Source organism: Alosa alosa, chromosome 16, assembly GCF_017589495.1.
Source record: "Alosa alosa isolate M-15738 ecotype Scorff River chromosome 16, AALO_Geno_1.1, whole genome shotgun sequence".
Lineage (NCBI taxonomy): Eukaryota > Metazoa > Chordata > Actinopteri > Clupeiformes > Clupeidae > Alosa > Alosa alosa.
In genome coordinates, this window is record NC_063204.1 from 21631390 (window position 1) to 21657746 (window position 26357).

Genomic DNA, 26357 nt, shown 5'->3' on the forward strand with positions numbered 1-26357 from the left:
ATTAAAAGGAATATAGATATTTCCGATATCATATTCATATTAAATGAGGGGGCATAACCCCTTTTTTTCTCACTTCCCTTTGCTTGGCCAGCTCCGGAAGTACAGCCAAACTTTACTTCACAGGAGAAAACAGCTGTTGTTGGGGAGTAGAAGTAAACCATAAAGTGAGTTTCTAATGTATAATTGGTTTATTTAAGAATGATGTATTATTCTGTAATATCAGTGAACACTGCACATCGGTTATTAACTGTTACTGCTAAACGAGCTTCTTATTCCTCGTTTGTTTGCTGACTTGCTAGATGACTGACATAGCCAGCCAACCAGCCAGCCAACCAGGTTAGCTAGCTGATGATAAGTTGTCGGGGGAAAAGAACTAGAAGTAGTCATTTGTGATCAGCCATCTATAATAGTTACGCGACATCCTTTGCAATTAAATATATGTGCATCCTATATTTTGTAAAAGATCATGCCAAACAGCATGCAGAGAAAGTAATCTGTGTTGAACAATTATGATGGCAATTTTGAAAGATGACTAGCTAGCTAGCAGCAAGCGTAGCTAGTCTGCTAAAGCGGACCTATGAATTGAGCCAGATAAGTACACCTTAACAGTAGGTGTCAAAAGTGAGTGTCTTCTGTGCGCTATCGATTATATCAAAGGGGACTGCAGAATGATGAAGTTGCTACCACCTCTGTTGATACGAGCTAGCTTATGGCTATTATTTTTAGCTATGCTCGCCACTCAGCCAGTCACCTTATTAGCTAGCCAGCTAGCTTACTGACCACTGATGCGATAGTTACTACAAAGCCAGTGTATTTCAGTTTTATTTCTCTTTAATTATTGTGTTTGGACCTGCTCATATTGATGTATAATTTGAGCCGTCAGAATGAATGGCAACATGCCAGAGACGAGTCGTTGATTTTTCTGGTGAAAACAGTGCCACATAGGCCTTGTGTTTTTGAATGATATGTCATTTAAAATGATCAAGTCTTGTGTTCTCATGATATTGAAGATTTATGGATACAAAGTTAGCTTAACATTCAGTGACTCAAACACTTGTTAATGTAATTAATATGATTATAATATAATAACAACTGGTACCTTCAAGCCTATAATAATAACTGGTACCATCAAGTGAATGCTTATGTTTTCAATGTCTCTTTTTTTGCAGAATGCCAGCTTATAAAAGAAGGGTACAAACAGCTGAAGGCCAAACTAAAAAGAGGAAGCTGGACCAGCAGTCAGAGTCAGAGACCAGCAATGTTCCTGAAACCCCACGCAGGTCACTGCGAGCTGCCGCATCCCAGAAGAAAAAAATGGAGGATCAACAGTCTAAGAAATCGCCCTCCACAGAGGAGAACACAAGTGGCCCCCGTCAATCAGCCAAGCGCAGGGGACCGGCAAAGGGTGCAAAGCGAGGGAGGCGGAGAAAAAATACAGCTGAACAAGGAGCGACTTTAAAGCCAGAGCACTCAAAGGACTCTGAAATGGCTGTACAAATCCGAGAGTCAATTCCGAGAAAGAGAACTAGAAGGAAGAAAGAGAAAAATGGTGAGGGGACTGTGATAAAACGTCCTGTTGGTCGCCCTCCATCTAATGGGCTAGGGAGCTACAAAAGGAAGTACAACCCAAAGGAGACCAATATTTCTGTCAGATTGGAATCTACAGGTTTACAGCTGATACTGGATCTTATACAGATAGATCACAACTATGGCAAACCCTCCAAATTAACAACTTGGAAGCCCGAACCAATAAAGACTTTAATCTCTTCAAATGAGAAACAGGAAACCCAAGTAATTGAAAGACCGAAGGAGGTAGCCATATTGGAGCACCAGTCTGTGGAACCTACACAGGACAATACAGCAGCCATAACAGAATCACAGCAGCAAATTAAAGGTGAGCCAAAAGAGCATAAAGAACCAGATTCTGTGGCTTGCAGCGAGAATGTGGAATCTCTTAAGGACAGTCCAGTAACTGCATCAGAGGTTGGGGAGCAAATTGAAAAAGTGTCAGATGTAAACGAAGAGCCACTGACTTTGTCAACTGCTGTTGACAAAGCAGAGGTCCCAAATCCAGAAACTGCTGCCCCGACTGATCAGACTACAGAATCCTTAAAGGATATTCCGGTGTCTACCTCAGAGATGGCAGAGCAAAGTGAATATTGCCAGGAAGAGCACAAGGAAGCCCCTGCTGTTTCTACTCTTGAACCGCAGGGAACATTGGAAGATGCCACAAATCCCACTGATCAGTTGAGACCAGTCCCCGAAGAGCCTAGTACTTGTACTGATCCACCTAGTTCAGAAGTGACAGCATCAAGCACTGGTGCTGACTCTCCAGAGGGACCAACAAATGCACCCTCCTCACCAGAACTGGACTGTTCTTCAGACACACAGCCGATGCTGGACACAGACGACATGGAGATTGAAATTGAGAACTGTGTGGTTGAAGTGGTGAGTGAGAACCTGCTGGGCTCAACAGATAACCAGCATGATGCACTGGATAAGGTAGCGCTTGGACTGCTGAGATCTTCAGGTGCGTCTGGTGTGGTGAGGGCCTCTTCAAAGGACTTAGTCAGTGGGAACAAAGTGGCCGGCAGTAGCCCAGGACAGCCCAAGAAGCAGGCCATGAACCCTCAGGCCAGGACAAAAGCCCGTCTGGCTGCGCAAGCAGAAGCGAAGGCTGCAGCCTCTAAGAGAGCCGCTCACAAGCAGTTGAACCTGCTGGCCTTGTGTGAGGAGATAGCTGACGACATCGCGTCAGACACTGCGCTAATCAAGGAGATGAAGAAAGAGAAAGACATCGTTTCCCAAACTGTAGCAGCACTGCCATCATCACCACCAGCAGCAGTAGCCCCAGCAGCTGGGGATGAAAAGCCTGCAATGCCTGTGACACAGAAAAATGAAGCTGAGTCGAAGGAAGCAGAAACAGCTCAGCCCCCTCTCAGCTCCCAAGAGCCCCCTCAGACCAGTGAGCCTGAGCAGAAGGCCCCAGAACCAGTGCCCCAGCCGGAGGCAGAGACGCCTAAGAGACGTTTCTTCTTGAGCCAGATAACGGTGCCACTGAAGGTCCATGAGAAGAAGAAGCTGTCACGATACCAGCGACTTCGGCAGGTAGAGCTCCAGAGGGACAAACTGACGTGGACGCGGGTCAAGAAACTGAAGTCCGATCAGGCCAGTCAGAACCAGCCTCTCAGAGAGGGGTATCGGGATTCATCTTCTACACCGGTTGCTGCTTCCTCTCTGGCGCCAACTCCTGCTCCTTCTCCTGTTCCTGCTCCAGCTCCAGCTCCTGCTGCTGCCTCTGTTGTTACTGTTCCCCCACCAGCTGCTGCCTCAAATGTATCTAGACTTGACCGGACCGCCAAGCATCCCGTCTCAAAGGAGAATACCCTAAAACCTCCCAGTAAACCTGAAGCCAAGAGGGTACTCCCTCCAGCCCCCCCTCCTAGACCAAATGGAGTGACTGGCCCAAAGGCACGCCCTCCAATAGAATACAAACCCTATACTCCCAGGCCAAAGTACTCTGCGGACGACTTTGTGCTGGATGGTTTAGATGACGAGATCCCTAAGCCAGTGGTACCCAGCAATGGGAAACATGAGGTAATGAGGACATTACTGTGTGCCTCCCACACTGTTATCATTAATATGTCATGTTTTGTTTACTCTTATAAGAATTAGTTTGTCAATGTAGCCTTGATGGTGCCAGACTAATTCCCAGTTGAGAATTGGTCTGGACCCTTTAAGATGATCTTTTATTTACAAGGGGTGTTGCCAACGAGTTCTTAGATTAAACATACCAATCCTGTTGGATGTACAATAAACACATCTTCCTTGTCAACAAAAGCTTTAAGTGCAACTAGCTGTGATTTACTGACACAGTCAGCGGCAGCCTTTGGTTGTTTACAAAAGTACCTCAACAGTGCTCCTCTGTCTGTCCTTGTATAAAGCCTGCACTGTATAAAAAGGTTGTGATTAGGCCGGTTGGAATCCAAGAGGGGGCAAAACAAATAAAATTAGGTTTCAGAATCATCTAGTTCCGTGGCTATTGTCCATGTGGAATCTCTCTGAAATGTGTTTGTTTTTATTTTTATTAAACCTTACAGGGTAGTTCAGGACAAACTACTTCCACACAGTCCAAAGGCCCCACGGTGAACGTTACAGAGAAGCAGCTATGTGTTAAGTCACCTGCAGGTAAAGCCATCTTAAAGTGTTTTGCGGAGACAACATGTATCCTAGTTCATCACACTCTAACAATCTAAGTCTAGTCATAAACATGTTGTTTGTAAATTATATGTTTGTCTCAATACTTAAAATTCTCTGAAGCATGTTTTGTAACACTAACCACATTTTATCAAACCCCGTAGATAATGAGGTAAAGCCACCAGCTCAAACAGATCAGACAAAGTCACCAGCCGGAGAGATTGTCCAGTAAGATATGAAAATCTTCTCTTTTAGTTATTTATTCACAGCATCAGCTGTGTTTTTAATGTGATTGTCCCCAACTGTGCAACAATATGTGTATTACGATGGAATGTCATTCTAACATGTTTTGCTGATTTGAATGTTGTGTTTTCCAGGGCTAACTGTGGTCCACCGTCTGACACAAAGCTCCAGAAAGATATCAAGAAAGAGGCCACCAAAGGAGGCCAACAGACAACGACCGTGAGTCTTAATATAATGTCAATGTTGAATGTCCGCTTCTGCTACAGCCTGAATCGAAAGAGGCCCCAGGTGGCCGTGCTGGGCTTTTCACCAGCACAGTCGTTTCTGGCTGTAAAGGGTGTGATGGATTGTGCAGAGGAGACATCTCTTGCATTTTTCCAGACACAGAATTTACAAAGTTAGTCTTGCTTCTGTCTACTGGAAAGAAACACGCCTGCAGTGTAATTTTTCCTTGCACATAACTAAACTGATGTGAATGGTGCTGTAGACTCGACACTAGCGACTGTGTGTGTGTGTGTGTGTGTGTGTGTGTGTGTGTGTGTGTGTGTGTTTGTGTTTTGATCCATGTCTGGCGGAAGCCTTTTTATTAAAGATGGTGAAATAAAAGCCTCTTGTATAGCAAATTTGCGGTCTTGGCTACAAATGTGCTCATATTTGGTCATTCGGGCCACGTGCATAGGCTGGTCACTAGGGGTCTCAGGATATCTCAATTTTCAAAAGTGAAAGCAAAGCATCTGGTTAAGTACTGTTCAATCTCATCCATTATTGGAAGTCACTATATTTGGAGAAGAAGGTGTCTAGTGTGTCCATAACATCTGTTGTGCAGTCACATGACTTAATCTTGTCAAAGGAATTATCACAAATGTGTGTCCTTATGCATATTCACTCTGAATTTTGGACAGAAATTAAGAAGTAATGTGTGTGTGTGTGTGTGTGTGTATGTGTATAGGAGTCTGGTCAGAAGTCCTTTGGAGCTACGGTTTGCAGTGTGTGCGGGATGCTATACTCTGCATCCAGTCCAGAGGATGAGTCTCAGCACTTGCTTTTCCACAACCAGTTCATCAGCGCCGTTCGATACGTGGTGAGGAAGAACACATGTGCGCACACAGTGCTACATGCACATAGATTACATCAAATCAATCATGCAGATATGCTTACACTTACTAACTAAGGCACCAATGTACACTTTATTTGGATGTTTAATCTGAATTGTGAATGAGTCTGTAAGATAGCTTCTGGCCCTCAAAAGAGCCATGTACAGTACACATCAGTCATGTCTCGTTTTCATGGACTCTAAACCCTCTGCCTCCCACAGGGATGGAAGAAAGAGAGGATTCTGGGAGAGTACCCAGATGGCAAAATCATTCTTGTCCTACCCGATGACCCCAAGTATGCACTGAAAAAGGTATGTCTATGAAAGGCTCTGTCCCATTCCATTTTTCACTTTTACAACCCTTAGACCTACTATAGAGGAGCTGCATGTTGCCTTTATTGAGATGTAATTACCCAGACTAAACAGGGTATGAGATTATAGTAATTTTGTGTCTAAGATTATAATGATGGCTTTGCGTAACTGTTTGAAACCTTCCTCATATCTCTATCTAGGTGGAGGAGATCAGGGAGATGGTAGACAATGACCTGGGCTTTCAGCAGGTCGAGACCAAGTGCCCCTCTCAGACCAAAACCTTTCTCTTCATCTCAAGTGACAAGAAGGTGGCAGGCTGCCTCATAGCGGAGCATATCCAGGAGGTGAGAGATGTCTGAGAGTCTGCAGATGCAGTGCTCAGAGGGCTGCTTTTCCACTGTGTATTTTTTTTTTTTTTTTTTTTTGAGGCGCTCATGCCAAATAAGCATTCCATGTGGTTGCCTAAACCAGTGGTTTTCAAAGTGGGGGCCGCGAGGGAGTGCCAGGGGGGCCTCAGCAAGTTGGAAGGAAAAGTAAAAGCAACAAATTTATATATATATTTATATTTGAAAAATGTAAAATATACCTATTACTATGAGGGTTGTTATACAATGCCATTATAATAATTTGTTACATATCTGAACATTATATTTTCCATGATAATGACTGGGAATAATAGTAGAGTGACCGCTCATATAGCAGAAAGCCCCAAATGCAATTGTTACACACTGTATGCACCATCGCGAAGTGCTTGTGGCTTAAACAATTATTAGGATTAGCTTAATGTATTTTTACATTTTCCGTAGTATTGTCGATGGGTTTAATAACACATTAAGGGGGTCCTTGGCCAGAACCTAGTGGTATTTGGGGGGCCTTGTCGTGGAAAAGTTTGGGAACCCCTGGCCTAAACTACAGGCTGCAGTGTAGCATAGATGAATCATTTTCTATTCAGATCTTCTTCAAATCATCATGCACACAGAGAACAGGACATGTGGCTTTAATTTTATCATTTGAAGACAATAAATTAAAAGTTTGTCCTTAAGGTTAGAAGTCCAAAGGAAAGTTCTGTTAAAAAATCATCATCAAAAATCATTTGATAATAATAACAACAATGAAGACAACAATAATGTTACGGAGTGTCTATTTACACCCCTGGTACGAATAGCCTTGGCCACACAGTTGAGCTATTCACACCCTGTGACATAGTAACAAAAATATGTTGCTCACGTGCACAACAAACATGGCAGACATTCGTTTTTTCGTCAGCAGAAAGTGAAGAATTCTGAAAGGTTTCGGCACAAATATCTGTTTCATAATCTTGGTTCAGTGAACACATACAACCATCAGTTTGTTAGTTAACAGAAATTTCGTGAATATGATGTTCGGGCTTGCTTGTGGAAGAAGATAGTGTAGTGGTCTCAGACATGGGGTAGCGTGTGGGAGACCGGGGTTCAATTCCCATGTGATGCGTTTTGGCAGAGTGAGTGTGCATGTGTACCAACGTCTCTGGAGAGAAGGCGCGCAATTTGAACAAGAAATCGGTTCTCAAACGGAAGTTTTGATTGCAACAATTAGCTAGTTCATGCACCAGGGTGTAAATAGCATACAGTACTATACCAGGGTACGAATAGCATCCACTTCTAACTATACATGGATGCAAACAGCATACCTTATTCAGAGTGTCTATTACACAGCTGAGCTATTCACACCCTGTTACGTAACAACAAAAAAACATGTTGCTTGTTTTTTTATTATTATTACATTGTGTGATCAATATGCCAGAATTAATGCACAGTGGTGCAAATAGCATACCGTATTTTCCGGACTATAAGTCACTCCTGAGTATAAGTCGCATCAGTCAAAAAATGCGTCATGAGCAGGAAAAAAACATATATAAGTCGCACTGGACTATAAGTCGCAGGACCAGCCAAACTATGAAAAAAAGTGTGACTTATAGTCCGGAAAATACGGTACACTGATATTTGTACCAGACGGGGTATTAATAGAACACATTGTTGTGTGCACCGGGGTACGAATAGCATACATTGATATTTGTACCAGACGGGGTACTAATAGGACACATTGCTGTGTGCACCGGGGTACGAAATAGCATACATTATAATTCAGACTTCTAATTGCACCAGGGCAATAATAGAATTCACTTCTAATAGCATATACTGCTAATTGTACCAAGGGAGCAAATAGCCTTACCCATAATGTTATGGTTTACCCTGCTCGTTTATGGCCTATGTGATATGTGTCTTGCTTTGTGCTGTCTCCTTCCTCCAGGGCTACCGGGTGATCGTGGAGCCTGTGCCGGAGGGCTCGGAGGGGGAGAAGGTGATGTTTGAGCGGCAGCGCGCCTGGTGCTGCTCCACCAACCCCGAGCCGGCTCTCTGCGGCATCAGCCGCATCTGGGTTTTCAGCCTGATGAGACGTCGAGGCATCGCCTCGCGCATGATTGAGTGTCTCAGGTGAGTCCTAGCCCTGTCAGGTAGTCTCGTTTTTCGTCTGTTTATTGTATATTCAAAGGGAATAAAATAGAACCGATTCCCTGGCTTCAAAAAGACAAGCTAGCATTCTTGACTTCATCAAGATATATTCAGCAGAGGATTTGTATGTATTTAATGGCTCAAGTCTCAGTGTACTAAAGTTACTTGGTGTTAAAAGCTCTGTCAAAGTGAAACAAGATCATTTTTATTTAGTAACAATTGTCTGTATCGCATTGTAGGAATAATTTCATCTATGGTTCACACCTGAGCAAAGAAGAGATCGCCTTTTCAGACCCCACACCTGACGGAAAACTCTTTGCCACCCACTACTGCGGCACTTCCCAATTCCTGGTCTATAACTTTGTCAGTGGGAACCGTTCAACTTGACCCTGCCTATGCCCCCTTCATGTGTGTACTCCCCAGATCACTGACTGAATCATGATAGTTTTGAGATGAAGAAATCATGGCCTGGATTTAAAACAAATGGCAATTATGTCTCAAGTCCATTCTGAATGGGCTTGACCACATAGTACTGCAGTGGACACTGCACAGCAAATCTCACATGTGTGGGACGGTGCCTCTGGTTTGAAGTGAAAGAACCACGCGAACAGGACGCTGTCTGTCCCTCTGACTGAGAGAGATCGGCCAAGTGTTTTAACCACTGAGGCTGGCCAATGAAATTTGTCTGAACAGCATTTCATGTTATGTTATCACTTTGCTCTGTGAGAGTCTGATGATGTTCACTCAGGTTAAAATTTTTGAGTGGATCATGAACTTCGCTGGGACCTTCCAAAAGGTGTCATTTACCCCCAAGCACATCAGCAACCCCAAACTGGTTTCCTCTTTCCAAAGTTCAGTCGTGAGACTTTGTACCAACGGTTCAAGACGCTAGCTGTGGGCACCGCCTTCTGGCCGGGAGAGGAGACCCTCACAACTACTTTTAGAATCTCAGGTTCCAAAACATCAATGAGTGATCTTTTTTGTCAGTTAGGTAAGTTTCCCTTTAAACAACTGTACTGTTAAACATTTTAAAAGAGAAATATTTTCTTGGCATTTTTTCTTTTTACTATGACAGACTTTTGGTGTTTTAAAAGTTTACACAGATGAAATTGACAGCAATAGACACATTTGATAACGGTAACATTGCATAACTGACCTAGTGTACAAACCGGAGATTAGAGGACATAGCTACACAAATAGCTGTATAATGTAACCTGTTAAAAAAAGTCTAATAAAAGGCCTCCTGTAACCATGTGTGTAAGGACATTTTTGTTTTTATGACCTCAATCTAGTAGGCTGCTCTTCTGTGTTGTTCACAGTCAATGAACAGTTATGCGCTGTATATTTTGCAAAACAAAGGCATTTTACAGCTATTCAAATACAAGTTAGAATTCTAAAAATGACATGATAATGGTTGAGACATGTCATGTCTCATGTCTCATGTGAAATAATGAGAATATTGGATTAAGGCAGAAAAAAAAAAACTTGCATAACATTTGGTCCAATAGGTTATATTATAGTTGACAAGTTACAGCCAGGTATACCTCAGCAATTCTATTACACAGTTTATGTCTTTGAAACAAATTATGCCAAAACAAAGCAAACCTCACATTATAAAGAGTGCACAAATGACACCACAGGTTAAAGGGTTCCAGTATCAAGGACTAAAAGAGCCCTATCTTGAGATATGGTGCTCTGGTACTGCATCGTGGTAACAGCACAAAAAATCAAATCCAGCATACTTCTTTTAACAAATAATAAAGCTGTTATTGACATTGGATATTTCAATTTGACAAAATTGTTAAATAAATAAATCAAATGGCATGTAAGTGTTAAAGAAAATAATTCTGTGTTGTTCATTTAGTTCTCTTCCTCGGGATTATTATTGGCCATTATTAGTGGACCTTGACCTTGAGCTGAATTTTCAGCTGTTGAAATGTTCAGGCCTGGTGCATCTGGAACAAACTCAACCTGCACATAGACAGTTTCAGTTTACACACTGCAACACTAGGACATGTAATTAAACCATATTGGCTAGATGGAAATACATTTTTATTGGATCTGTTTGCTCTGTGAAGAAGTCCCTAATGCTTCAACTACAAGCACAACTACACTACAAGCACAGTGTAGTGTATCTTAGCAATAAATGTAGTGTAATAAGTGTATATAAATAAGTGTATTGTAGCAATCAATGGTTGTAGAGAATGTTCAAAGACCAGAGCAATCAACAACATCTACTGAAAATGATCCTCACCTTTGGATGGAAGCTGTAAGAAAAGGTAGCTTTGTAGGCAAACACACAGAGATAGATGCCAATGATGAGCTCCAGCAGTGACAGAGTAAGCATGACTGCTGAGATTCCTACTGTCCTGCTCTGGGGACACAGAAACGGGTCACATTCAAGCTTTTAGGGTCATAATGAGCCTATAGACCATTTCCATAAAGTGATATTTTCCAGTATTCGGGCAGAAATTATTCTTCCAGCACGAGTAATTTTACATAGCTTTGCTAACCTGAGGTATTAGGCATTAACATTGAGCATATGAGCATTATACAAAAATATACATGAATGCGCATTGTTATATTGGCGTAATGTGATTGAGGGGGGACATACCAGATAAAGTGTCCTTGACTGAACACATTTACTTGACAGTTGAGATTTGAGCAAATAGGCGAACATTGCCAAATCGAAGGAATGAAGAACAATGCCAATCAGTGCAAATATGGAGCTGAAGATATTTACTCCAAATGTGGCTTTGACCTGCATCAGAGTAATAAAATAAATTGAAAGAAATTAGTCATCATGTGTCTCCTAATCAGTGTTGCCACATCTTGGTAGAGAAAAAAAGCAACCAGGCAAAAATGTATTTAACCCAAGTCTCTTAATCCAGCAAAAGAAACTCTGTTATTAACCCTTAAAGGAGTACCGTCACACCGGTGTGACGAGAATGTTGAGAAATGAACATTCTAAAGAATATCTGGGTTCATTGAATTCAACATAGAATTTTAGAACCTTCAATTGTTGCGGAACTTAGAACGTTCAAAAACCTACACCTTTAAGGGTTAATGGATCATTTTGTGCAGTCTTGATTTATGGGGAAAATATTTGTGTATGTGTGTATATATATGTATATAATAATGAAACCAGACCAAATATATATATATATATATATATATATATATGGTCTGGTTTCATTTCTTTGGAAGCAGTTAATGCATTCAAAAGGGCTGTGCAGTTCAACATTTTGGATTTGCTCTCTATAGGATGACCTCTGCCTAATACCCACCAAACGCACAGTGAGCTTTCTGTCAGTTGCTATGGAGAGGGCACCTGCATTTACAAACTGGGGAAAGAGGAAAGTTCATGATTTATTTATAGATTAATTCAAAATATTTACCATGCATAAAACCTTTACTGTAAACAAGAGGTCAAGAAGACTATGGCTTCACTTTTGCCATATTCACAATTCACATACATCTTACCATCAGGCCACCCCAGAAGAGGACACCAGAGCGAGCAGACATTGCATGAATATATATTGTCATTTCCACACCAAACATGAGCATCACTCCACCAACCACAATTTGAACTGCCTGTAAGGAATACAAAGATAAGGTATTTGATATGGGTTTTCATAGCCTCAGAAGGTTGATTTAAATGGACTATCAAATAGGCCTGAGTTTTTTTTCCTTTTGTTCATTGCTATTGTAATTTCCTGTTATATTATGGAGTGTGGGAAACTACTATGACAATATGCTCTAATTTAATTGACGGGCAACCACAAGCAACGAGCAGTCCATTGTGCAGAAATGAAAGTATCATGTGGTGTGTGTGGTACAGGGAGCATTGGAAAGTCTCAGTTGCCACCCTAGTCATTGTCATATCTTGCAAAAGAAAGTCAATAAAGGATCATTCCTACCCCCAGGGTTTTCGGATTCCTTCTAAGGAATGTTTGAAGCAAAGGAACTTCATGAACAGCTTCGGCATCATTTTCTGAGAACTGGTTCAAAACTACTTGACCATTGTCAGTCATCCTTACTAGTCTGTTAATGAAAATAAGCTTTTAGTAAGGTTTAAATCAGATGCTTTAACATATCTTACCTCTGTCAAAGAGACACACATGATGCATAGGCTACAGAACAATAATGTTTATGTGTGATTCATTTCAAAACTTTTAAAATATAATTCACATGGACAAAATTCAGACAAAAATAAATCAATACATTCTAATTATTACTACAACCTGCAATCCTTTATCTTATATATTTAAATGAGCTTCTTACCTTATGAACCAGGTGTCTGTGTTCAGAGGAAGGTCTTTTCAGAAAGATAAGGGCAAGTCGTGTGCCCCTGAGATATAACAGTAAATCCTCCCATTAAAATGGTTGAGCTTCTTTGACTTGTTCTAAGGCCATTCTCAAGATAATATTGTTACAAAGGTGTCTCTGATGCAATATTGTATCAGAGACATCACATGGTCAGCATAGTTATGCTACATCACTTTTACATGTAAGGGGTGCTTTCTGGTTTGCACTTTCTTGAAAATTGGCCCCATGATTGTAAAGTAAGGTCAACACTTTACAATGTGTTAATTTTTCAAGGGCAAGTCAAAGGGAGATTTTTTCCCTTTGAATTACACTGTTGCCTCATACAAGTTTAATGTCCAATGTTATCTCATTTGTTATTTTACCTGTATAATGTTCTCTGTCAATATTGAAATAGATATTCTACTTTTCTAAATCACACACATTTTGCGGATTTTCACTCAACATTCTATTTAGTTCCACAGTTGTAGCCTTTTCCTGCAAAAAATACCAACACTGTTATCTCTGTGAGCCCTAATTTAAATGGCGGGGAAAGTGGAAAGTCTATCAATAATCAAGGTACTCATGAATGAATCCGCCTCACTTTTTGAAAAAAAAATGAAAATCGATCTGTCCCTAGAATAATTTTGTTCCATTAACCAAATAATTTTATTGAATTCTATTGATGTTTAGGTGGCCCACCGAGCCTCTGAAGTTTCTAACTAAAGACGTCCATAAAGTTATAGGCTGAAAATATCATTTTTTCTTAAATAACGCCAAAAATAATGGGTCTAGCCCTATAATGTCAATGGAAGTTGAATACAAATATGGACTTTCCGCATCATTTGGTGTGGGTTGTGTGTCTATCTTTATTATTTCCTGAGATATGGCAGTAGTGTACATTTTGGGGGAAGCAGCCAGACCAACAGATTACTTGTCTTAGCAGAATTACTGAAGCTAAGCAGGTGTGGGCCTGGTTAGTACTTGGATGGGAGACCTCCTTGGGAAAACTAGGTTGCTGCTGGAAGTGGTGTTCAGTATAGGTGGCACTCTTCCCTCTGGCCAAAAAGATCGATCCCAATGCCCCAGTGGAGTGACGGAGACACTGTACTGTAGGAGATGCCATCCTTTGGATGAGACGTTTAACTGAGGTCCTGACTCACTGTGGTCATTAAAGATCCCATGGCACTTATCGCAAAGAGTAGGGGATTCCCTAATGTCCTGGCTAAATTTCCAACCTGGCTCATTCAATCTGGCCCCCTAATCATCCCCCACTGTAATTGGCTCATTCACTCCCTCACTCTCGTTCTGGCGCACAATGGCTGCCGTGCATCAGCCAGGTGGGTGCTACACATTGGTGGTGGTTAGTGAGGTCCCCCTTTCCATGTGAAGCACTTTGAGTGTTGAGAAAAGCGCTATATAAATGTAACATGTTGATGTTTTTGGAAGATGCAATAAAAATGGCCTTTGTCAGGCATTTTCAATAAACAGCATGAAAGTAAACTATCAATAAAAGCTTGCTGTCATGGGTTTTCCCAGTACCAAATTTGAAAGCTGGAAAACAATATGTGGCCCACCAAGTCGATTTTTGAAAGTTGCCGTTTATGCTATAATCTGATCAGTCATTATCACTTCACATTCACACAATATTTGCTGATTCCCACTTTGTTCTGTTTTTTGATGAACCATCCAAAAGAGACCACATGAAGCACCTGAGAACTTGACGACAGTTTGGAAGACAGGATCCAGTGAAAATCGAGTCATCCTGAACAAGGCCACTGCCCAAACCAAATATCCAAGACGAAAAAAAGTTCATGTAGTCCTGTGTGATACAAATACTACTCACTAAATAAAAGATTCCCACGCATGTAGCCTACATCATGATTTGGAATTTTTATAACACCATAGCAACAACAGTTAAAATAAAAGATTAATGGCAAGTGTTACAATACACATTCATCAAATAACATATTATTCAAAATAGAAAAAAAAAGGTTTTCTGAGAAAAATCACCAAAATATGTATGACAACATAAAGAAACCCAATGTTTATCCAGTGAGCTGTGTGCTTTATGCCCTTAATACAGTTATTATTCAAATAACTACTGGCTCACAAATTGATAATAGTGAAATAATGTGAAATATATCCCCATAGTCCCCCATATTGCCAGGCGATTTCCTGAATTTGGCAACAATTTCGACCATTCATAAAGGTTAATGGTGGGCCACCTAAATATTATCCAATTTACTTCAAAATTTACCAGGAATGTTTTTTTGCTCATTGGAACATAATAAGCATAGGGACAAATTAATTTGCATATGTCAAGGCAGATGATGCACCCCTAGTGTACCTATCATGTGGTGGGAGCATAGAGCTGATTCATCAGTGTTTGTGGTTGAGGTCTTATCCATGGTCTGAAATCGGTACAGTTATTTTGCCTATTATTAAATTAGTTTCAGTTAGACTTGACACTTTGCAAGACTTTGCACTTTGCAACTCATTCAAATCAGGGTCCATTGTGTACCATCTAACGCAGGGTTCTTCTGGACTTATTAATCACGTATTGACACAGTATTAGACAATCTGATGCTCTGATTGACGGTCCTCTTGCTGTAACAGACTGCTAAAGCAGCCCTGTCTTGTCAGCTGTGTATCAAGCCCACTTGAGCAGCTCAAGACCTGCCACTTACAGCTGTGCACCCCAGGTGCCATGCTGCACAGATACCCTCTATCAGTGCTGTTGGCAAAAGAGACTCGTCTGGACATGGACCCGGTCATCAGAGAGGCCGCTCTGCACTTCCTGAGGAACATCTCTCTGGACGGTCTACCACCACAGCGTGCCGACGGGGAGGTTCTGTTGGGTGCAGAGATGAGGAGTGAGGTCGCCACGTCAACACGCCAGCATCACAGTGGGATCACAACGGCGATTGTGCACAGTGGAGCAAGAGACCTGATTCAGAGTGATGATGCACCTGTAGGTCAGGTGACCACAAACTCACGGATTGTTGCAGAGGCTGCATCTGACATCAGCAGCCATCCTCCTCCTTTTCATCTCCTCTCTGGTGCTGTCAAAGGGAGGTTCACCCCAGGAGCCCAGAGAGGTCACTCCGGATCCCTCAAAAAGCAAACACACAGCTTTTCAGACAGCCAGGGCAGCTCTTCCCTGGAGTTGCAGAGGACAAGGTAACTTTCAGATAGACACATGATCAGAGTGGTTGCAGTCTGAATGACACCAATATCATCTGTCATCTGTCACAGACGCAGACACACATTGCAGCGGTTCGAGACCCTGCAGGCCATCGAGGAAAATGCTCCCCTCCGCAGGTAATTCAGGTGCTTCATTTTACAACATTTTTTATTTCCTCACTAGAACACTTCATGGTATAATTTTGCTCATGCTATAAAACCCCAGGTCAAGATAAACAGCTCATTAAAACCGTTATGTTTTCTGTTCAGATGCTCATCATCAAGCTCTCGTCAACAGAAAAGCTCTAAAAGGGTCCACTTTATAAAAAACATGCGACAGCATGATACAAGTAATGGCAGGTACTTTGTACACACACACACACACACACACCACTGGCACTGTCTTTGCATCTAATAAATGCTATCGTGGGAAAATATAGTGGGCCAAATATCTAGGCCTAAGCATTTGCTGCAAATGGTTGACTACTAACAAAGAGACGAGGACAATCCCAGATTTATTACAAGAACAAGACACATCAAACCTCATTTTGAGATGTTACAAGATCTAAACAGGTTGCAAAAGTCCCGACAGAAATTACACCTCAGTATTTGTGGACGCCAATGAGGAGTTTTAAGGGACAACATGTCTCTATAAAACAAACAAACACACACACACACAAACAAATAAAACACAGCAAAAGACTAAGCTAAACAATGGGATACTTAGGAGTTGAGATGACACAACGCTTTGTAATGTAATGTACAGTGTATGCATACCTTCTATACATTGAAGTACAATCATAATGACATTTTAGGTTGTAACTGATGTTTTTTCATCACAGGATAATTCTGATTAGTATCAGACGAGCTCTTTTCTGTGTGTTTTCTCTTATACCTTACCGAGAATACAGCCATGATGGGTATGTTTCTTTTACTGTACAGAAGGCCTCTCATAATACTTAATGCCAATGAGATTTACAAAGGTTTAGAGATATCAGATACAGTATGCAGGTAACGCATGATGTCTGTCATGCTATGCAGCGATGTGGCACTGGAGAGAAGACACCAGCACCCATCTGGAGCTATCGCCACAAAAGAGATGGTTGTCGGACTGGAAGGTGTCGAGCTTGGTGCTAAAGGCAAGGTCAGTCGTAAAACCTGGAATATGAATACAAACACAAATACCTTTGTCACTGTGGTATTTAAAAACTACCTTTATTGACATTGTACATGTACAACAAGATTCAGTGTGCAATACCAGGCTACTAAAAATGTAAAGCTGTGATTTTAAAAATGGCCGATTGACTGCTGACAAGCTGCAATTCAATATGTAATTTAGTGCATACATGTCAGTACGGTGTAGTTAAGGTAACCCATCTCTTATCTCATATCAAGTTAGTTTGCTTTCAGACAAACGCTCTTTAATTGAATGCCATAATCAGAAGACTCTGAATGTTGCATGCTTGTGTTTGATGTATCCCTCCAGACTGTTTCATACACCCAGCTGTTGTACCCCACCCATGCACTGAGCAGAGACTCTGACGTGGGGCAGCAGAGCTCCTCAGACCCTGTCTACCCTGCTGCTCCGTGCGGCTTCCGCCCCATGTCGAGCATCAGCACCAATTGTAAGGAGCATACAGGTCAGCACTGAATCTCTCTGAATTATATAGTCAGAGACTTACAAAACAATGTGAAAGAGTAATATCCTGGACTCCAGGAATTTTGCTAATTACTCTTTTTTAGTGTTTTGACCACATTTTGCCATGTTATGGCACTGGATATATTTTAGCATGTTTGTTTCAGACTATTTGTCAAAGGGAGGTTCACCCCAGGAGCCCAGAGAGGTAGCCTATTTCAAAATGTCAGTGTACCAGCTGGATTCAATTACACACACACAATGCATGACAATGCAAATGACTTGGACCCAGAGGCTTTTATTTATGGTGTGATGTTTCCTTAGCAGGAGCTGATAGAAGAGACCGTACATACTATGACCCCAACCTCTTGGATGATCCCCACTGGCCATGTGGCAAACACAAACGTGTGCTTGTCTTCCCTTCTTACATGGTACATTGTTCTACAGTTAAGCATGACTAAAAACAGAGAAGGAAGTACAGTCAGCAAACAATGACAATCTGTCTCCCATTCCACCCTCCATCCCTCAGACTACTGTCATTGAATATACCAAGCCCAGTGATCTGAAGAGGGACATGAATGACACTTTCAGAGAGAAGTTTCCACACATTCAATTGACCCTCAGCAAAATTCGGAGGTGCTTTCTCGAGTGTAGCGCTTTTTTTTGGTTCGTTACACTGTTATAATATTAACAACTGCCTAATTTCACGTCAATCCACACTTGTGAATCAGTTTGGGTGAAATGAGTTAAGTGATGTTGAAGCGAAGAAAAGTATCCAGTATTCTTTTCTTGTCTACCTTTGTGACATTCACAGTCTGAAGAAAGAAATCCGCAAGTTGGCTCAAGAGGACTGTGGCTATGAGGAGCCTATAGTGGCCATGGCATTTGTGTACTTTGAAAAGCTGGCTCTCAGAGGCAAGCTGGACAAGGAGAACCGAAAGCTATGTGCAGGTGCCTGCATCCTCCTGGCCGCCAAGATCGGCAGTGATCTCAAGACGTTCGAGGTCAAACAGCTGATTGATGTGAGTACCCATGTGACAGTGTGAGATGTGCAGTGTTTCTCGTACATTGCAACTTGAGTCTTCTCTTACATTGTGAAGTAGTATAGGCCTATGTATTGCAAACACTTTTGACCTATTCATAGATGGAATGTCATGGAAATGTTTTGTGTGTGTTTTTATGTGTCCTTAAGAGGCTAGAGGAGCGTTTGAGGCTGAACAGGAGGGAGTTGCTGGCATTTGAGTTTCCTGTGCTGGTGGCGCTGGAGTTTAACCTTTACCTGTCTGACCACGAGCTGCTGCCACACTACAGGCGTCTTCTACAGACCGCCTGACACAACAGGAAACCTCACCACCATTCTCTACATAGGACTGGTGGACACTAGAGTAAATATCATCATAAACCATCAAGAATTTTAAACTACTGACTCTGAATTTTAAACTACTCAACTCTGTATGGGAAATCCTTAAACTTCTTTATTATTCATTGAATTGAAATATTATTGGTTTCCAAATCTCTCTGTCTTACCCATTAAATCCTCCAAATGAACAAACAAACAAATTAACAACTCCCAGTCATGAGTGGAAGCTTTCAGTCTAAACTAAATAATTTAAGCCATTTATATTTCTATTACAAAAATGTCCATGTCATTTGTAAGTTTCACTAAAGAGCACATCAGTGTGTAAAAGTCCAGCATGAGGTCCTGACCTACTGCTCCTTTGCTATACTTTTCACAGGGAGACAACTCAGAAGTGCTCAATTCAGTAAGACACTACACATTTGCTCACAAACTTTGCTTCATGATGTGCTCTATTGTACTTGTACTTTTCCATTGTTACAATAGTACCAATCAGTCTATTAATGACATGAACTAAAGCTACTCCAAGCATTTTAAATCTAAAAAAACAAGTGTTTTTTTAACATTTCTACCTCTAAGCTATTGATACTCAAATGCATAGGCTTACACCAATTAATTACAATGCTTGAAATGCCATTTTATTTACTTTCCATAAGAAGTAAAGAGATCCAATTCTCCAAAAGAGTAAACATTTCTCAAATATTTTTCCAAATTCATAAATAACAAGGCACATATAATGAAATGGATATGTTTCAGTAAATTCAGAGAACATTCATATATATATATTTACCATGATAGATGGTTGTGTTTGATCGTGTAATAACTCATCTTTGGTGCACTAACTCTGTCTATATGTGCATATTTTCATATACAGAGAGAAAGAGCTACAGATAAGTGTGGGGCTACACATAAGGCTATGACAATATCAAAGTAAATAATAAGAAGAAATAAGTAAAGTGAAACAAATATAAACAACCAACATCTATAGTCATTTAACACCTGTCATTCTTGACTAGATGAATTCTGAAATGGTCTGAACCTCAATGAACATGTCGAGCACATGTAATTGGACCAGACTGTACAACTGAAAATGATATAAATACGTTGTAGAGCAGAATTTCCATATGAATTCTTCTGTAATGTCTTCCCTTAAAAATAAATAAAATGTCTCAAGAGAAGCAGCCTGAAACTCCTCACTGATCTGATTGGAGAAAGATGTGCTTAGCGCTAGGATCTTCTTTTCAGCAGCAGGTGTTCAGGTGATTCTTGTTTCGTGTTTAGGTGATGCACTTCAGAAATCTCTTGAGGAAAGTCAGGCCTTTTCAGAGTACACCAACAGGGCCTCTCCACCAAGGCTGCAGAGGATGCTTGAGGAAGGCAATGGCATATGGGGATGAGGCCTTTTATATGGGTTTTTCTTTCTTAAATTAACTATTTAATTTATTTTTTTATGTTTTTTTATTGTGTTTTTTCTCTTATATTAACTATTAGTTTCATTTTTTTGTCTTTGTTTAGTTACTGGCTTGCTCTCACTTCTTCCCACATCCTACACAGAGTAGTAGCTGCTTGACAAACAGCGGGAGATCTATGTTTTGAAAAAGGAGTTGTACGCTTACCAGCAGAGAGTTTCAGGATTAACCTCTATTTGGAACACAAGGGGTGACAGTCCTGTTGTCAGCACCTATGCTTCCGAGGAGGTTGAGAACAAAATGGAAAATGTTAACAGCGAGCAAATCTATGAGAGATATGATCTCTCTCTGTCTGGTCAGGGCAGCATCTTTCATAAGAGATGCTATTTTGCAGAGATAATACTATCAATTTAAAAGCAGTCTCAAAGGAAATGCTAAGCATGTACTACTGTCTGCTAAATGCTTCAATTGTTTCTTTGCAGGCTTCTACTCGATTTTTACCTTTTCTCGCCCCTACCATTAGGTCTCTTTTACTGTAGAATATATAGCAAGATGTCCCTATGGTATGCTGTTGTGTAAAGGACAGAGTACCTTGGCCAAGAAGACCCAAACTCCACAGTGCTCCAGAGGTAAGGCACTCCTCAGTTTAACTGTAGCCAGCAGAAGGAAGAAGCCAAGCAAGGCACTATAGGGGGTTATTAAATATAGATTAGACTTTACACTACTGCTTAGATTATTTTTTATCGTGTCATGTAAGGAATTGCAATCATATAAAACAACTAAGAGGACCTACAACACAAATCCTGATGCTGACTCACCTGGCACAGCACCCACTGTGGAACTGATAGGACATAAGGAAAGGGAAGTCCAGGGCACCAAAAAGGTCACCTGGAAGTCCATCAAAATGCATTGATGGGTGTTTTAAGTCAAAATAATATGACAAATACTAAATGTAACTTTACCAAGCAGTCTATAAAACTTCACAACCAACTGTTCTTGCTTTTATATTGGTACACATCAGAGAATAGTACTCTGTGAGACTATTAGTAAATTACCTGTAGGATGTGCAGCAAAGGTCAACAGCAGAACACTGGGGGACATCAATTGCAAATATAAAACCGGATCAATTGGCAGTAACATAAAAATAAAAAATAAGTAGAAAATGCACATCATCAATACTGGGGGACAGACTACAGTTTCCAAGATATTACAAATAACATCTAAAACTAAGATCACTTACCTAAACACATAGTTGATATACTGTTGTTCCAGGTCACTGAAATGTAAATACAAATTCAAAAATGCTTCTCATTGGACATTCAAACAATTTGACTGAGACTTGAGAATGAGCATTTCATGACAAGAGGAGCAAAATTCCAGTAGAGAGCTGAAAGAAAAGTTCCTTATCCTCTACTTAAAACGTGACATTCACTTAACTCACTTCACTCTAAATTAAACAGCTACCTTAGGTGGCTGGTCTTCTTCTGGAACACTCTGTAAGCTCCTGGGACAAGATAAAAAAGTGTTAAGATGTGTTTACTTATTTACTCAAACACAAGCAAACTAAAATTAGGCAGCCGCATTTGACACGAATACAGTATAGTAATTCACTGTAAAATGAAAAAGACTTACCAACACAGAAAATGTGAATTAAAGCCCAAACATATCCACCAGGATCAAACTGAGAATGAGAAATAATACATTTACCTAGAAATCCCCAAGTAATTACCTTTATCAACACAGTTTCCATGCATATGTATGGTAAAGTGCAAACAGACTATGGGAGGTCATACATCCCCACCTTGTGGATACACAGAATACTGCCACAAAAAGCACAGGTTAACAACACATGCTACAATGTGGCTGCTGTCCAAAGGTTTGTGGATGTGTGTATTAACACTGACCTGCGGATCGTGGATGGGAAGATTGATTGCAGATGCAAGCAACATATTCACACTGATGAAATGCAAACAGTTCAACTTAGTGACAGGTTTTGTCCCAGTCCCACCCAACAGGAATATTGTGAAACAGACAACCAAGGGGGGAAAACAATTTAAAAAATCTCAATTTCATTGTTTTAGGTCCTATACAGTTAGTTTACTGACTCAGGGGTCAGATCACTACACTGAAAACAGGCACAACTAACCCAAGCACCCCTTTTCTCTCACAGGATCAAAAGAGTATATATACTTAAGCACATTGGTCATTTCAAGTTGCCGTACCTGAATATTTTCATCCAAGACATCCGCTATAAAAACAATAAAGAACAGAGACGGATGAGAAGAATGTAACAACATGATCAATATTTTCATAAAATTCTGATTATCAGGAAAAGGTAAAAAAAAAAATCACTTGCTGTTAGACTCTGTTTCTGAGACACCCATAATCTAGGGTGCGTAATTGTGTCAAACATCCTGCTAGGGAGTGCTTCACTTGTGACACACTGTCTTATCTATGCCCGTGTTGTTGGCGTGAAGATAAGATTATATAAAAGCACTGTGTTCTACTGATAGTCGCTTGGCTCCTCAAGCTCTGAGGAGCACTGCGTGTGATTGTAATAATGCCAAATCAGTTTTGGACAGCAAAAGCAGCGTGCATGCATTACAAAAACAAGTGTGGGAAATCTTTCACAAGACTTTTTGTTGCTAAACCAGTGCAGGCAGCTCAACAGCTTCAAATGGCAGGCAGACAGTTTGCTGCATGTTTCTTCCTACGTTTAAGCTGATGACACATGGGGCAACTTTTTGAGCAATGTTGCTGGGCAATGTTCCAAAGTATTGTGGTTCTGGCATGTTTCCACTAATATTGGGCAATAATTTATTTTCGGGAGAAATAATGAGTAGGAAAATCGCCATGATCATCTAATCATAATGAATGGAACTGGTGATGTGGTTGTCCAGCAAAATTCTTCAAAAAGGTGCCCCATGTATCATGCATGCACGGCTTTACATACCTCTCTCTGAGTCACTTTCAGAATCAAGAATGAGATGACCTCAGAGGCATTGTGGAGTGTGAAGAAGAAAGGTATGGGCTGTACAGATGGTTAAAAACACAGCATTAAGTTGAAGTTAACATTGAAGACAGACATCATTGGGGACATGTTGCTGTACCATTAAATGCTAAGAAATGTTGTTACCAGGCGAGACAGGGCTCTGGAGCCAGCATAGATGTTGCCCACAAACAACGCTGAACCAGGGAGCCAGGCCAAAGCTGCCGCCCTGTTGACAGAGAGAACCTACTGATTGATGTTATTTCTGACAAAGAATCATCATACACTAGTGTCCCTTCTTCGTGCAAACCTCTCCTCTGCTCTAACATTGCAAATGTGATGATGTGTAGATGGATTACCTGGGAATACTGCTGATTTCTACCCATCCTAGTTTTCCTGACACCAAGAGCAAAAGAGCTCCAATGAAGGTCTGCCACCTACAGCCCCCACACACGAGAGCGCGCTGTTATGTTTTATAGGCTTCTCATATTCTGATGGGGAAGAAGTTGACGACATACAGAATGACATTCATAGACATTAAACATTACTCACCCCTGAAATAAGGTTGGATATGTGAATTTCAGGACAGACAAGACATACTGTAAGACAAACAACACCAACGTTAAGCATATTTACAGATAAAACGGCGCATGTTAATAAGGGCTGAAACGAATGCCACAAAATGGTTAATTTTGGATAAAGTGAGCTAATCTAAATACACAACTGAGTAACGCAAAAGAAACACGGAAGTCCTTATACAGGATCTCTGTGTGCATACGAAAACGGGAAATCCTGGTGTTATCGCACACAAGCAGACAGCATTACGTTAGTAACAGTTTATTAAAGATCACGTATTAAAATTATGTTAACGATGACAAGGGAGGTGTTACTGTAGCTAGGCCTATTTGTAACAAAATATATGGACAGTTAATGTTTACATTAACGTTACCTTATTTATGAAATATGACACCACAAAAAACGAGCAGAATACTGAACCAAGACCAAAATTCATCTGTTTACACGCCTTCCCGAAACATTCGTTTTAATGATGAAATAATCAATCATGATGGAGAGTCTCTCATCCATGCAAATCCCCCCCGTGATAACTGATCGTTTTTGAATTGTAAGAAAACCTCTGCTATGACGGGCATGACACGTTGCCAGCTTTTTCACCCAATGGGCGAGTTTGCATTTTTGAGGAAACGGTACTTTCTTAAAGGTGTAGAAGGCTAGTAACACACTTGTAGACCTACCCTACTAAACAAAATCTGATAGACCTAAAATTATTCTTTCTTCGTGAGGGATCCGGTTCAAGGTTAGTTTATGAGGTATCCCAATGGAAAAACGAATACAGGGGCCTATAGGCTGCCACAACCACCATACAGAAAACATCACAGGACATAGCCCTGCTGGAAAAAACCAACATGACCAACATAAGCTGGCATTGCTAGCTAAACCAGCAATGTAAGACCAGTAGCCTAACACCGGCTAAAATGACCAACTTGAGGTGGTTCGACAAGTAAAACCAGCTGAATTACCATCTTAAACTGGGTAAACCAGCTGGAGGTATGTTTCTGCAAGAGTTTTGCTGGTCTAGCTGGTCAGCCATCATAGGGTGCATGGTGCTGGCTAACAAGATCAACCAGCAAACCACCTTACGCTGGTCAGGTTTTTTTTTTTTCAGCAGGGAGCACAAAATGATATACAGAGTAAATATGAAATACATTGTGAATGTTCACACATTCAAAACCATCCGTCGTGTCAAACTAGGCCTACACTCGCACATCTCTAAATAGCACAATAAATAGGCTACCCTAAATAGCAGTCCACAATTCAGCACAGTCACAAGTAGGCCTAGTCATTAAATTACATTTGGCTCACACTTTTTGACCAAAGCAACTTCCAATGAAGGTAGAGTGCAATAAGGACAAGTAAGTGCAGCAGTAAGCACTACTTATGTGCTAGTGACTCTGCACTCTCCAGCCACATACAGTACAATCACACACCACAGCTACAGTCAGTTCAGACAGACAGACACAGCCCCCTACTCAGCACTTATTGTCATTTTGGGACATTTTCACTTTTCTGCCCATGTTTCCCATTGATGATTCTGACTGACGGGGACAAATTAATGTTTATAGCGGTTGGGCGTACAAAAAGGGACCCTGTACATCCTTCCTGAGTTCATGAGCACATATTCTTGGTACTACACATGGGAGGAGTCAGATATTGAAGAGCTGGACTTCTCGAGTGAGGGGAGCAGGGACTGCCATAGTTTCCCCTGCTGTTTTAAACAGGTTGCCTACTCATGCATTTGTGCGATGGCACATTAGCACAGAGTGGACTATATACTCTTTGGTATTTGGGCCATTGTATTAAAAAAAAAAATGGAGGAGTGGTAAAATGCAGAGAAACATCTTCTGAGATTAAATGAAAGCCATACATTTACCGGTAAAAGCAGATGTTTTCTGACATTATAAAGTCTCAAAAGTTGTGCATTTAAAAACACTTGACTGTCAGAAAAGTCTAGGTTCATGCTGAGGTGGAATTCAGTTCAGTGTAGGGCTGGTCCATTCAGCATCTAACATGTGTGTGTGTGTGTGTGTGTGTGTGTGTGTGTGTGTGTGTGTGTGTGTGTGTGTGTGTGTGTGTGTGTGTGTGTGTGTGCGTGCATGCACGCTTGTGTGGTTGTGGAAAAGGTCTCTGGATGATTAAGAAACCCATTACATTTAAATCTTCAAAAAGGCCCTTGAGTTAAGTTAAAGGTGATTATCAACCTCTGAGCAATCATGCCAAAGAGGGACCGCCACCTTCCTTCTTGGCCAATAGTAGTATAGGCTTAGGCTACTACTGCAGTGCGTTTCTGCACAACTAGTGACTTATCAAATGGTTATACTTAGTGTACCTATATCAAAGGCTGAACAATATAGTGTCAAGTGACACTGACAAGTTGCTAATGCAGACCAGCAACGACTGATTCCTCTGCAGACAGATTGGAACACTGCCATCCTTACACCAGAAAACTTTGACAAGATTTGGAAAAAATCCTTGAAAGATTTTTTTGAAAAGGTCTTTTGAGGTAAAGAATGAATGGGGGCATTAGTTAAAAGACTCCAATCTTTCAAGAATCTTTCCTAA

General features: G+C 40.9%; 4 protein-coding genes across 6 annotated transcripts; 2 read left to right on the forward strand and 2 right to left on the reverse strand.

Moving 5' to 3' along the window:
- Window positions 1–77: 77 nt before the first annotated feature.
- Window positions 78–9586, forward strand: esco1 (establishment of sister chromatid cohesion N-acetyltransferase 1). 2 transcript variants are annotated; one of them, XM_048266913.1, is made up of 10 exons: window positions 78–164; window positions 1170–3597; window positions 4101–4188; window positions 4362–4425; window positions 4575–4659; window positions 5390–5521; window positions 5756–5845; window positions 6046–6189; window positions 8135–8319; window positions 8577–9586. In XM_048266913.1, exons 2-10 carry the CDS (start codon window positions 1171–1173, stop codon window positions 8722–8724), a joined length of 3363 nt encoding a protein of 1120 aa, XP_048122870.1. In that variant the 5' UTR covers window positions 78–164; window position 1170; the 3' UTR covers window positions 8725–9586. The 2 variants fall into 2 exon arrangements, with proteins under 2 accessions (XP_048122870.1, XP_048122869.1); XM_048266912.1 differs by lacking the exon at window positions 78–164 and adding an exon at window positions 389–621.
- Window positions 9587–9687: 101 nt separating this feature from the next.
- LOC125309798 (membrane-spanning 4-domains subfamily A member 4A-like) lies at window positions 9688–12714 on the reverse strand. Its single transcript, XM_048266914.1, has 7 exons — window positions 12622–12714; window positions 12258–12381; window positions 11821–11931; window positions 11625–11681; window positions 10952–11098; window positions 10592–10711; window positions 9688–10308 (listed from the first exon to the last, which is right to left on the reverse strand). Exons 2-7 carry the CDS (start codon window positions 12369–12371, stop codon window positions 10198–10200), a joined length of 660 nt encoding a protein of 219 aa, XP_048122871.1. The 5' UTR covers window positions 12372–12381; window positions 12622–12714; the 3' UTR covers window positions 9688–10197.
- A 2692-nt stretch (window positions 12715–15406) lies between these two features.
- Window positions 15407–19122, forward strand: cables1 (Cdk5 and Abl enzyme substrate 1). The gene is made up of 10 exons (XM_048265874.1): window positions 15407–15825; window positions 15901–15966; window positions 16099–16188; window positions 16671–16748; window positions 16870–16972; window positions 17315–17468; window positions 17792–17895; window positions 17994–18100; window positions 18279–18486; window positions 18657–19122. The coding sequence occupies exons 1-10, from the start codon at window positions 15407–15409 to the stop codon at window positions 18795–18797; spliced, it is 1470 nt and encodes a 489-aa protein (XP_048121831.1). The 3' UTR covers window positions 18798–19122.
- On the reverse strand, window positions 19051–24331 carry LOC125309415 (transmembrane protein 241). 2 transcript variants are annotated; one of them, XM_048266334.1, is made up of 15 exons: window positions 24169–24331; window positions 23772–23818; window positions 23579–23656; window positions 23367–23448; window positions 23184–23261; window positions 22453–22478; window positions 22135–22186; window positions 21863–21911; window positions 21695–21734; window positions 21471–21506; window positions 21286–21320; window positions 21049–21118; window positions 20822–20915; window positions 20438–20502; window positions 19051–20188 (listed from the first exon to the last, which is right to left on the reverse strand). In XM_048266334.1, exons 1-15 carry the CDS (start codon window positions 24229–24231, stop codon window positions 20134–20136), a joined length of 870 nt encoding a protein of 289 aa, XP_048122291.1. In that variant the 5' UTR covers window positions 24232–24331; the 3' UTR covers window positions 19051–20133. The 2 variants fall into 2 exon arrangements, 1 of the variants encoding a protein (XP_048122291.1); XR_007196129.1 differs by having other exon boundaries at window positions 20108–20188; window positions 20438–20507.
- Between the last annotated feature and the right edge of the window lie 2026 nt (window positions 24332–26357).

Coding starts and splice junctions, on each gene's coding strand:
- esco1 (XM_048266913.1), top strand. CDS start 1,171: ATGCCAGCTTATAAAAGAAGGGTACAAACAGCTGAAGGCCAAACTAAA. Junction 4,426..4,574: donor CCAGCCGGAGAGATTGTCCA/GTAAGATATGAA, acceptor TGTGTTTTCCAG/GGCTAACTGTGGTCCACCGT. Junction 5,846..6,045: donor CCAAGTATGCACTGAAAAAG/GTATGTCTATGA, acceptor ATCTCTATCTAG/GTGGAGGAGATCAGGGAGAT.
- LOC125309798 (XM_048266914.1), bottom strand. CDS start 12,371: ATGACTGACAATGGTCAAGTAGTTTTGAACCAGTTCTCAGAAAATGAT. Junction 11,932..12,257: donor GGAATCCGAAAACCCTGGGG/GTAGGAATGATC, acceptor TATTCCTTACAG/GCAGTTCAAATTGTGGTTGG. Junction 10,712..10,951: donor AGTCAAGGACACTTTATCTG/GTATGTCCCCCC, acceptor CTGTGTCCCCAG/AGCAGGACAGTAGGAATCTC.
- cables1 (XM_048265874.1), top strand. CDS start 15,407: ATGGACCCGGTCATCAGAGAGGCCGCTCTGCACTTCCTGAGGAACATC. Junction 15,826..15,900: donor CTGGAGTTGCAGAGGACAAG/GTAACTTTCAGA, acceptor CATCTGTCACAG/ACGCAGACACACATTGCAGC. Junction 18,101..18,278: donor ACCCTCAGCAAAATTCGGAG/GTGCTTTCTCGA, acceptor TGACATTCACAG/TCTGAAGAAAGAAATCCGCA.
- LOC125309415 (XM_048266334.1), bottom strand. CDS start 24,231: ATGAATTTTGGTCTTGGTTCAGTATTCTGCTCGTTTTTTGTGGTGTCA. Junction 21,735..21,862: donor AATTCACATTTTCTGTGTTG/GTAAGTCTTTTT, acceptor ATCTTGTCCCAG/GAGCTTACAGAGTGTTCCAG. Junction 21,507..21,694: donor AAGAAGACCAGCCACCTAAG/GTAGCTGTTTAA, acceptor TTTACATTTCAG/TGACCTGGAACAACAGTATA.